Source organism: Callorhinus ursinus, unplaced genomic scaffold (assembly GCF_003265705.2).
Source record: "Callorhinus ursinus isolate GAN/ISIS: 27379988/994484 unplaced genomic scaffold, GSC_fseal_2.0 scaffold18, whole genome shotgun sequence".
NCBI lineage: Eukaryota > Metazoa > Chordata > Mammalia > Carnivora > Otariidae > Callorhinus > Callorhinus ursinus.
The window spans coordinates 6,543,761-6,555,917 of record NW_027397080.1 but is presented as its reverse complement, the minus strand read 5'-3'; the positions used below and the strand labels follow the sequence as shown (position 1 = coordinate 6,555,917).

The following is a 12,157-nucleotide window of genomic DNA, read 5'->3' as shown; positions in this document are numbered from 1 at the left end:
TATCACACTTTCACCAACTATTATTTTATTTTATTTTATTTTAAAGATTTTATTTATTTGAGAGAGAGAGAATGAGAGATAGAGAGCACGAGAGGGAAGAGGGTCAGAGGGAGAAGTAGGCTCCCTGTTCAGCAGGGAGCCTGATGTGGGACTCGATCCCGGGACTCCAGGATCATGACCTGAGCCGAAGGCAGTCGCTTAACCGACTGAGCCACCCAGGCGCCCCTCACCAACCATTTTAGCATCTCGTGTTGATTCTTGACTGAATTAATTGGTATGACTGTTGCCAAAAGGTGATTTTCTAATTCTGTTATTCCTTTTACATTACATTATTCCTATTTAATATTTATATTATCCCTATTAATTATAACAGAATAAATTTCTATTCTATCTAAAGGGAAGAGCTTGCCTTCCTTCCTCCTTTCTTCCTTCTTTAGGTCAGTATGGAGTTATGGATTCTTATGTTATTTAAGGTTTGTAAGTTGTTATTATCTTTATTTTGATATTCAGAATTTCCCAAATTTAGCCATTGGGAGTCCCTTCAAGCTGGCATCTATGTCATTTTAACCTGTGCCCACCATTCTTTGAGTGCTTTCTTATTTCTCAACAAAACAAAATATTCCAGGTTCATCTCTCCTTTGCCAGCCCCACCTATGTAACCAGCCATTTCTCCAAGGATTCCCACTTCCTTTAGATGGAGAATACTATTTAGAAACCAAGATCTGGGTGCTGAGTGTGCTCATTATTATTGGGGTGTCATTGTTTCTAGGCCTGCTCAGCTGATAGAACTAGAAAAATACATACTTACAAACACGGATATGCATACACACATACAAAAACACCCCTATGTCACATACACACATCTTTGTGTATATATGTAATTATATTCATATGAACGTATCACAGAGGTGATATATTGATATCAGTATTTTTGTCAATCTCTCTCTCACACACACACACACAGACATAACTATGAATTCATATGCATCTATCTTCATCTGGTTCCAAACTAGTACCACAGGGTTCATTCTAACCTCTCTTCTTTCCATGTTTGTAACTCCCTTCCCCAAGACTAAAAAACCTACTTTACAATATCCACAGTAAATTTACTTACTGCTCAGTTCTAGCGTGTAGAGATAAGTAGTTTTAGAATTGCTGACTCATGTTACTACAAAAAAACAAACCTACTAACTGGAGTTCAACATTTATTTCTGGTTCCTTTTGTCTTTAACCTATAGTCCAAATACTGTGTTCAGGAAATACTTGTGTGTGTGTGTTCTTCCCATCCTCCCCCTTCAGTGCTGTTTCATAGTTTATTCAACTAGTCTTTTATATGTGGGCATTTAGGTTGTTTGCTGTATTTGGTTATTACAAACAAAAACGTCTTTCTAATTTCTTTGTTCAATTCTGTGTTCCCATCTTTGTTGTGTGTCTTGTTTTTGACAGCGCACCCAAGAGGATTTGCAGCAACTGAGGTCAGAGTTTGATGCTCTTTCCACGAAATGCAACAGCTTTCTTCATCAGTCTCCATCTGGTTCAAGTGTCCCAACTCTGCGCTCAGAACTCAGTCTGCTGGTGGAGAAAATGGACCATGTGTATGGTCTGTCCACTGTCTATCTGAATAAGTGAGTAAGCTGAGGATTTGGATCCAAAGGACAATGTTTTCACTAGGATGAGAAGGGGAAATGCCTGGAGTGTTTCATGAACAATCCAGAGAGGTTTTACATCTTGAAGAGCATGTACTCCTAAAGAGAGACTTTGGCTTTAGTTCCAGGCAACATCGAGTGGGATCATTGGGGTGCACAGCGAAGAAATGCCAGTGATAACAGAAAGGGAGATGGATTTGCAGTGTTAGGACTATTTCGTACCTCATTTCTGTTTCTTTAGATACCTCTGAAAAAAAGAAAAAGGGACGCTAAAGAATAAAAATAAAAATTTTCAGTTAAACTAAATATAGTCTTTGAAGGTTTTCCCTCTACCCACCATGACCATGAGGGGTCACCGATCTTAGACTCTTCGTAGTGTTAAGTGGGTTTCTGGCCTCATGTCGTTTCTCCTATGAGTCCACCACATGTCTGTGTGTCCCAGTATCACTAAGAACTTTATTTTGAATTGGCTTAAATTGGCAACACATATACCATGCTTCCTTGTTTTTATGAAACCCTGTCATCATCTAATAATGGTAAAACCGATTTTAGCAGTTATGTTTGGGAACCTCTTTGTAGCACTCCAATTCTGTGGCTCAGCTCTTAAAATGTGTGTGTTAACGTAGGTGATTTTACCCTCATAGGCTAAAGACAATCGATGTTATAGTGCGTAGCATCCAGGACGCTGAACTCTTGGTCAAAGGTTATGAGATCAAGCTGAGTCAAGAAGAAGCAGTACCAGCAGATCTCTCAGCTCTGGAGTCCCATCGGTCTACATTACGGGTTGGTTGCTCTGAGTTTCTGAATTTTGTAGGAGCTTGATTTAACATATCCATTGCTTTGGGTTAGCAGAGAAATGCAATTTTGGATGGCATGACAGTGTTTTAAGTTTGCATTTGAACTAGGCAGAATATCATATTTAATATATTTTAATGTGGATTCAAAGAAGTTGGGACTAAGAAATATGTCTAGCTGGAAAGGGAAAATAAAGGACTATGCCTTTCTATTTATTTTCTCCCTTTTCTCCCCAGTAAAATCATAGCTAAATCAGATACAATCATGGTGGTACTGTAAGTTTGTAAATCACTTAGCTATTATCTCATTGATTCTCACAGAACTGTGAGGTGGATAGGGTAGAGATTTTAATCTCCATTCACAGATGAGCACACTGAGATTCAGATTGGCTAAACAATTTATCTTGGTTTCATAGCTTATAAGTGGGAGAGCCAGGTTTCATCTTTGCACATTTCCCTGTACTGTACCGCCTGTCCTTGGCCTCCCAGTGAGCATTGTGGAGGTGTTTCTAGCACAAACACTAGAAGGTCTAGCTTCTGAATTCCAGGTATAATGTGGAGCCAGCTATAGACAATGTCCTTGTTTTCTACCTTAGTCTGAGTCCTTTTTAGCATGGAATATATTTAACCTGTACCTGTGTTTCTATAGCACTGGCTTAGTGATGTGAGAGACAAGAATTCAGTGTTTTCAGTCCTGGATGAGGAAATTGCCAAGGCCAAGCTAGTGGCAGAGCAGCTGAGTCGTCTGACCCCAGAGCGAAACCTGGATTTGGAGCGCTATCAGGACAAAGGCTCCCAGCTGCAGGACCGGTGGCACCGGGTCATTGTCCAGCTGGAGACCCGGTGAGTGGCAGCCTCACCCTTTTTCCGTATTCAGGGACTAGGTTTTAAACAGAAATTGAATTACATCTGTGTATTCTTATTTAAAGGCAGGAAGTGATAGAGAAGGGTACAAATTGAATGACAATATGAATTCTGGACAAGAGAAAGGACAGAAAATTGGGACCACCAACACCAACGCAGACCTGAGGCTTGCTTTTGGATCAGCAGTGATTGTCCTGTTAGCTATGCTTCTCCTGTTCTAGTTTTTATCTAGTTAAGCCATGATGCCAAGGAATCCAACTGTGAGCCATTTTTCATAGTGTGGCTTTGCAGAATTTCTTGCTTCCACTTTCATTTGCTAATTCAGCGGTTTTTATTTCTGTTACTTGAACTCCTTCTTCTGATGTCTGATTTGAATAGGAAAGATAGAAAATGACCTTTCTGAGGCTAGGCTGGGTAGGCAAATACATAGAGAAGTTCTAGCAACTCCTAAGTTTGGATTGATTCTCTATTAATTGAGTTACTATCCCAAGTCTAGTTAAACTAACAAAAGTAATATAAGAAACTGTTACTGGAGTTAATAGAAAATAACTACTACTTTCACCCAAGAAATTACAGCAGTCCCTGAATCATAACTGGGGTACTCTGTCATCAGGAAACCGAAGTATACAGCCAGTACTACCTTATTGACAACCCTGGTGATCTTTGGCAACCTAGGTAAAAATTTGACAAGGATCATCGTGGGATGCTGGGCTCCCAGGCAGTGTCCAAGGCTAACTTGCACAACTGGTTTCTCTTCACCTTCACCCCGCAGGGCACCGGGTACAAGCATAGGTCTTGGCATTGCATTGCCCTTCCGCAGAAAAAAGGTGTATCCTCTGTGATCCGGCCCAGCTAGAGGGGGGACTAAGGAGGGAATTGCACCATTTATTTTATTGTTTGTACCAAGGTATCTGATGGCAGTTTCTTTTCCTTTGCTCCTCCAGCCAGTCTGAGCTAGAAAGTATCCAGGAGGTTCTGGGAGATTACAGAGCCTGCCATGGAACTCTCATCAAATGGATTGAGGAAACCACTGCCCAGCAGGAAATGATGAAGCCAGGCCAGGCAGAGGATAGCAGAGTGCTGTCGGAGCAACTCAGCCAGCAGACGGTGGGTGTGACAGCAGCGTGGTGAAAGTTGGCGGGAGGGGGTGGGCGTTAATTCATCATAAAAGAAGATGATGGACTAGCTATTAAGCTTCCCCCAAATGATAAGACATTCTGAGCCTCCTCTTCTGAAAAGAGTTCAAGCAGAATGGTCTCAAGATGATATGGGTTTTACATTAGGCCAGACAGACTCATAAGGTCCCTTCCAATCCCAAGTTGTAGTGACTGTATATTGAAACCATAGATGGACAGATTAAAATGATCTTGCTTCATTTTGTTTCTTGATACTGCATGTGATCTTTCTAGGATTAGAAGCCAGGGCATTAAAAACCAGGAAAGATGTGAATGGACAAAAATTATTTGAAGTGGTTTTTACTTGTTAGCATTTTGGGGATTTGTGTGTGTGTGTGTGTGTGTGTGTGTGTGTGGCTTGTTTTGTGTAGCATTACAGTTTAGAGTATGAAGTCTGGTGTTAGATTGCTTGGATTCCAGTCCTGGCTCACTCACTCACTATGAGACCTTGACCACATTACTTAACCTCTCAGTATTCTACTTTCTCATCAATAAAATGGGTATATTACATTATTTGTTCAACCTCCCTCACTCATAAGGTTATTATTGTTGAGGTCAAATGAAGTGACACATGTAAAATATGCAGAACAGTGGTTTCTAAAGTATGGACTCCAGACTAGTAGCATCAGCATCACCTGGAAGTTTGTTTGAAATGCAAGTTCTCAGCCCTACCCAAACCTACCAAATCAGAAACTCCGGAGGTGTGGGGCCCAGCAGTCTGTATTTTATTCAGCCTCGCAGGTGATTCTGATGTAGCTAAGATTTGAATACTGCCTTAGAATATAATAAATGCTCAGCGGTTTTGATGACAGTAGGGACAATGATGATAATGTTGTATTACTTTGGTTTCTAGGATCTGTTTGCAGAAATTGAGAAGAATCAGACAAAGCTGGACCAGTGTCAAAAATTTTCCCAGCAATACTCCACTATTGTAAAGGTAACTCTAGCATATCCCCAAAAGCACATAAAGGATCTTCAGCATGGGAAGATCTTCCTTGTCACTGTAGGTTTTGTTTCTGGACAAATAAGTGCTTCTACTAGAGGCTGGCCCCATCTTCCAGTTAATGCAGATGTGTACTCTTCATGGCCCTACATTTGGGAATGCTCAGAGTGGTACTAGACATCAGCTCACCCTTTGGATGATCCACAGGTTTTTTAAATGCCATGTCAGAAACAGAATGTATTGGATTTCCTCTCAAATATACTTCTCGTTGTCTTGCCTATTCCAGGAAATAGTGTCCCATTTTCCTACTTGCTGAAGCAAAAAACCTGAGAGTCATCCTTAATTCTTCTCTTTGCCATAAACTTTATGTTCAGTCTGTGAACAACTTGGCTCCATCTTCCAATATGTCCTTGGTCTATCTTTTGTTACCCACCCACCTGCCCCCATTTCCCTGCTTTCCACCTAAGTAAGGAATCTTCCATAGACTATTCTAATACCTCTGAGCTGATCTCTGGCTTTTACTCCTCTCCCACAGGCTATTTTCCCACACAGTAGCCAGATTCACCTTTTTAGAATATACTGCGTGTCACTGAATCTCAGACATCATTTTATACGCTACCAAAAAAGAGGAAATTCTGCCAATTATGCAAATACCATTGATTGTAAGATTTATTCTAGTTTTAGAGAGCCTAAAATGTGGAGGAAATATGCATCTCATAATAGCTGAAATACGGTAAATTGAATCATGTCACTCTTCTGCTCAGAACTGCCCAATGACTTCATATCCTATTCATAATAAAATTCTAAAGCTATTTATGGCTTATGAGGCCCTGCATGATCTGGTCCCGCCTCCCTGTTTCTCTGATAACGTCTTTAAATAGAAATGACCTGAGATGATTATTTATTATGTTCCTTCCCACTAGAATGTGAGTTCCAAGGGAGCAAGCTTTTTCTAACTTGTTCTCCACTATGTGTATAGCACTCAGAACAATGACAGGTACATAGTAGATACTCAACAAATTACTTTTTGAATGAATGCATTTCTTTAGTTAATAACAGAAGACTTGGTATCACAAAGAATTGAGTTCAAATCCTAGCTTCACCATTTTCCAGGCTTAGGACTTTGAGCAAGTTTGTTAGTCTCTCAGAGTGTCTGTTGCTATATCTACAAAATGGGAACAGTAACTACCTCACTGAGTGATTGTCAGGATTACACGAGATAATGTATACATAGGACATTGCCTCAAACTTAAAATACATTCAGTAAATGATAGCACCTGCTATTATTATTTTTAATTTTTCTTTTTAAAGATTCCATTTATTTATTTGAGAGAGAGAGAGAGAGAGAGAGGGAGTGAGTGAGAGAGCACGAGCTGGGGGGAGGGACAAAGGGAGAGGGAGATGCAGACTCCCCTGCTGAATAGGGAGCCCAAAGTGGGACTCGATCCCAGGACCCTGGGATCACGACCTGAGCCAGAGGCAGACACATACCGACTGAGCCACCCAGGCCTCCCAGGGAGAGGGAGTTTTAAGCAGACTCCACACAACACAGAGCCCGATGTAGGGCTCACTCTCACGACCCCGAGATCACTACCTGAGCTGAAACCAAGAGTCGGACACTTAACCGACTGAGCCACCCAGGTGCCCCACTACTACTATTTTTTTTATAGGCTGCTTAAGGAACTCATTGTGTTTTTTTCCTTCTGCCTAGAGTTTTCTAAGTAGACAACAGAAAGCAAGACATTTTAGGCAAAGGGAACTGCCTAATCAAAGGCACAGAGGAATGGAAATGTAATGATCATATGAGGAAATAGCAGATATGCTGGCATAGCTAGAAAGTGTATGGTACATAAGAAGCAGTGACTATGGAAAAGGAGAAGGGGAGGTTGAAGCACACCTATGAAAGGCTATGTCCCCGTCTCTTCACTTTACCTTCTATTCTTGTTCCTCAACATGGGGTGTTAGAACTAGGAGCATCAGGATCATCTGGGAGCTTGTCTGAAATGCAGAATCTTCCACCTGCCAAATCAGAATTTCAATTTCAGTAAGATCCCCAGATGATTTGTGTGCATGTGGATATTTGAGAAGCTCTGCTCTAGATCTTTGTAAGCTTTCAAACAGAGGAACGAAGTGGTCATCTTTGTGTTTTAGAAAAGTTATTCTTGTGGCAGGATAGAAAATAAATTCAGAAGAGAACAAAGCAGGAGAGTAGTAAGAGGCTCTTGGGCCCGTCCACATGGGTATGAAGAGGGCCTGGCCTAGGGGGGGCAGTCTCAGGATTGCAGAGGAAGTGTCGGCATAGCACGGGGACATGAGACGAACATTGGTTTAGGATGACTCTGTTGCTCACCCACTGACTAATCAGGGAAACTCACTTCCTGTCTCTGGGCTTCAGTTTCCCAATGGATGAGATGAAAAGGATGGTCGGCAAACTGCAAACTCAAGACTCAGCAAACTGTGACCCACAGGCTTAACTGAGCCCACATACCTGTTTTTCCATGGCCCATGAGAAATGGCTTAAAAAAAAAAAATCAAAAGAAGAACACTTCATGACACATGAAAATTCTATGAACTTCAGCTTTTAGTGTCCATACGTGAGACATAGTCTCACCCTTTGATTTACTGATTATCTCCAGCTTCTTTCACTTACAAAGGTAGAGTTGAACAGCTATGACAGATCGTATAGCCTGATAGTTTCCATCTGGCCCTTTAAGGAAAAAATTTGCTAACCACTGGTTTAAATGATCCCCAAAATGCCTTCCAGCAATGAAATACTATGATTCTGTTGTGTGAGTTACCTGAGCTGTAAAGCCCTATGGAAATGTAGTGAACTTTCTTCCTCCCCCAGGACTATGAATTGCAACTGATGACATACAAGGCCTTTGTGGAATCACAGCAGAAATCCCCTGGCAAGCGCCGTCGGATGCTTTCCTCCTCAGATGCCATCACGCAAGAGGTGAAAGGGTGGGGAAAGGACACGCTGCTCTCTTCCCTTAAGGAAAGATTTGTTTTGTCGGGCCCTGACAGTTTGATTTCGGGCTCACCTTTCTGTGGAGCATGTGATTTCATGAAAACTTCCTCTTGTTTTCAACTATTTAAATACACTTTTCTGGCAGATAATTTATCTAAATTGTTTTTGTTGTTGTTGTTTGTTTTTTTGAACCACAGTTCATGGACTTAAGAACTCGCTACACAGCACTGGTAACCTTAACCACCCAGCATGTAAAATATATCAGTGACGCACTCCGGCGGCTGGAGGAGGAGGAGGTGAGGACGGCTGGGCCCTAAATCATTCTGAAAATAGAACTAAAAATCCCGTGTCTCATCTGTCAAAATTTAAAGTGCACACACAGCCACTTCTCCTTATTCACGGTGGTTGTGTTCTGTGACACTGCTATGCACACTGCACTAGGGAATGCTGGACTCTTGCGCTTCAGGGGAAATATACGGTTAGGTTCCTCTAAGCCTCTGGTCACACTTTTCTGTCAACAAATAATACATAATCTTGTTATATTTAATATAACAACAATCTGTTGATTCAGGCCAAGAGCACTCTCACACCTGAATGAAGTTAATTTAACATACATTTTCTCTGTAAGGCATGTCACAGCCTTATGCTTAGGAACATAAGACAGCAGTTCAGAACTATGGTTAGGTCCATTTTCAACGGTGAAATCACCAACAAAAATTGTGAAAAATATGGCACTAAATCGACTGTGGAAAGGACACTTGCCGGGGGCTGGGGGGATGCGTTGGCCTGGTGGTGGGTATTAAGGAGGGCAAGTTCTGCATGGAGCACTGAGTGTTATACGCAAACAATGAATCATGGAACACTACATCAAAAACTAATGATGTAATGTATGGTGATTAATGTAACATAATAATAATTTAAAAAAAGGGCACTTGTTAAGAGATGTATAAGAGCTGAAACAAGAAGGTAGAGGGTCCCCTTGTTCTACTGCAGCTGGGAACATTGGACATATCTGGGAATGACTGCAAAAATGCCACCAGTATTGATTTGGGGCTTATAAATAAATTCTAGTGAGCAAACAAATTCACAAAAATGGAATTCGTGAATAATGGGGATTAATCCTATTATGTCCAGCAATCCCACCTTCAAGTATCTTCATTATAGAAATATTGTAAGTGTGAAGAAAGGAAACATGAGCAAAGATCCTTAATAAAACATAATTTGTTAAAGAGAAATATTGAAAACATACAAATCCCATACAACGGAATGCTATGAAACTATTAAAAACAATGAAATAGGTTTATTATATATTGTGTTCTTACAATAAAATAAGCTAGGGGCGCCTGGGTGGCTCAGTCGTTAAGCGCCTGCCTTTGGCTCAGGTCAAGATCCCAGGGTCCTGGGATCGAGCCCCGCATCGGGCTCCCTGCTCCACGGGAAGCCTGCTTCTCTCTCTCCCACCCCCCCTGCTTGTGTTCTCTCTCTGGCTGTCTCTCTCTGTCAAATAAATAAATAAAATCTTTAAAAATAAATAAATAAAATAAGCTAGAGAAGATGTTAAGAATATCGAGGAAGAAAAATGCATTCACAGTGCTATACTGTATTTATTGAAAAAAAACTCATGTGAGTGGAGCTGAGCAGTTCAAACCCCACTGTTCAAAGATTAGTGGTACACCAAATTTCTGGGGAAATAAGATTAAAGGGACATACATTATGCATTTCAGATTATTTGAATTTGTTGTAATGAGTATATTAATCTTTTTATAATTCTAAAAAACTTCTGTCTGCAAAAAAGTTTCTACGAGTTCACCTACTTTTATAAAAGAAATGCTGTTGGAAACATTAACTCATACCAATTTTTGTCTATGTGAATTAGCAGAAAATTTTATATCAACAGCTACCTCGCTTAGTCAGTCTCTGTAGATCTCACTCTCTTTACCTGTACATCTAAGAATCATGAAAACGTGATGGTATATGTAAAGGGTTTTTAAAAATCAGTAAATAAAAAAATAAATAAAAATAAATAATTTTTGAACATCCTTCATATATTAAAAAAACATTCTTTTTTTTTTTTAAGAAAGGTGCTAATCTAGATGTGATGAATTTAGCTACTGGTATCATACAGTTAGGTACCTGTGAACAATGCTCTAAGCTGGGTAAATTATATTTATCTTGGGGTTATTTTAGCTTCCTATTGATTTAGATAACTTTCATGTCTTTGTTTTAGGAAATTAGAAGTCAAGCCAGTTTAATAAGACATTGACCAAGATACTGATTTTCTAATTCCTATTCTAGAAAGTTGTAGAAGAGGAAAAACAGGAGCATGTGGAGAAAGTTAAAGAACTTTTGGGCTGGGTGTCTGCCCTGGCAAGGAACACACAAAGCAAAGCTACCTCATCCCAGACCAAAGAATCAACAGACATTGAAAAAGCTATTTTAGATCAGCAGGTGAGTAGAAGGTCCATCTGTCTCTTGTTGGATAGAATAATATGTAATAGCACATTAGGTGGGAATAAAACAAATCACTCCAGGAATGATTATCTCAACAAATGTTAACTCCCAGGACTTACAGAAACTTAAGAGGTCATCTTATTTGTATTTCTGCCTCCTTAATCATCTTTCTGTAGTTCATTAGTAATAGTAATCTGACCGAAGCTGAGTTTTTCCCTAGGATTTTTAACACGTTATTTCACATAATTTTGATTCTTTAATTTCTTGGGTTCTGAAGCTATACTCTTTATTTCTATCCTGTAGGTTCTGGCAGAGGAGCTGACAACCAAGAGGGAACAAGTTTCTGAGGCCATTAAAACTTCGCAGATCTTCTTGGCCAAGCATGGTCATAAGTGAGTATTAAATGAGAGTTTATGGCACATCTAGGGAACCGAATCTACCTGACTAAAACTTAGGGTCATGGTGAGATTTCAGGCTGTAGAGTTCAGGGCTGCAAAAGCCAGATTATGAAGAGCCTTGTAGATCATGCTGGAGAGTTTGCATTTTACCTTGTCGGCTATGGGGAGGGGTCTTATTCATGATTGGATTTTGTTGATGAAGGTTTCTAGAACAGTTTTACGGAGAAGAGATTGACATGGGGCCAGAGTGGAGGCCTGAGAGACCAATAAAGAGGCTGTTGTGATGATACAGGTGAGAAATGATGAGGGTGGAGAAGGGCAAAGGTTCAAAAGATACTAAGGATGATGAACTTACAGTGTTTGGTGACAAATGAAAATAGTGAGCTATAACCTCCAGGTTTCTGGCTTAGGCCCCTGAGTGTATGGTGATGTTACTAACCAAGATAGGGAATATAAAAGCAGGTACGGATTGAGGGGGAAGAAGGCAGCTTTGGTTTTAGACATTATGAACATGAAGAACCTAGGGGACATCAGAGTGGAAATACTTAGAATGTATTAGGAAGTACCTAATGCATTAATTTATGCCTTGTATAGTTCCCCTAAAGTTGTCCAATGGGTAACTGTGTATGTAAATTTAGAATTAATGAGAGAAGTCTAAAGTGATGAAAATCTGAGTCATCAGCATAGTAGAAACCATAAGTGGACTAGCTTCCAAGGGTTCAAGGACTCCTCTGTGTTCCTCAGCCTGTAAAGGAAGCCTTACACAAGTAGAGGGAAAACTATGAGCGATACCTTAGAACCCAAGAGAGAACAGAATTCTAAAAAGAAGAAAATAGTCAGAAGTCAAGAAAGATTGAGACTGAGAAGTTTCTATTGAATTTGGCAAGTTGGAAGTTTTCGGTGACTGGTGAAAAT

At 40.3% G+C, this 12,157-nt stretch overlaps 1 protein-coding gene across 16 annotated transcripts in view; it reads left to right on the top strand.

Annotated features, from left to right (window-relative positions):
• Nucleotides 1–12,157, top strand: part of MACF1 (microtubule actin crosslinking factor 1) — a 333,619-nt gene that overhangs the window by 189,978 nt on the left and 131,484 nt on the right. For all 16 annotated transcript variants that reach the window (XM_073902865.1, XM_073902863.1, XM_073902864.1 and 13 more), the window contains exons 26-34: nucleotides 1,447–1,625; nucleotides 2,291–2,429; nucleotides 3,090–3,283; nucleotides 4,249–4,411; nucleotides 5,333–5,416; nucleotides 8,271–8,378; nucleotides 8,591–8,689; nucleotides 10,689–10,841; nucleotides 11,148–11,236. In XM_073902865.1, the coding sequence (XP_073758966.1) occupies nucleotides 1,447–1,625; nucleotides 2,291–2,429; nucleotides 3,090–3,283; nucleotides 4,249–4,411; nucleotides 5,333–5,416; nucleotides 8,271–8,378; nucleotides 8,591–8,689; nucleotides 10,689–10,841; nucleotides 11,148–11,236 (1,208 nt within the window). The remainder of the gene's footprint in view (nucleotides 1–1,446; nucleotides 1,626–2,290; nucleotides 2,430–3,089; nucleotides 3,284–4,248; nucleotides 4,412–5,332; nucleotides 5,417–8,270; nucleotides 8,379–8,590; nucleotides 8,690–10,688; nucleotides 10,842–11,147; nucleotides 11,237–12,157) is intronic.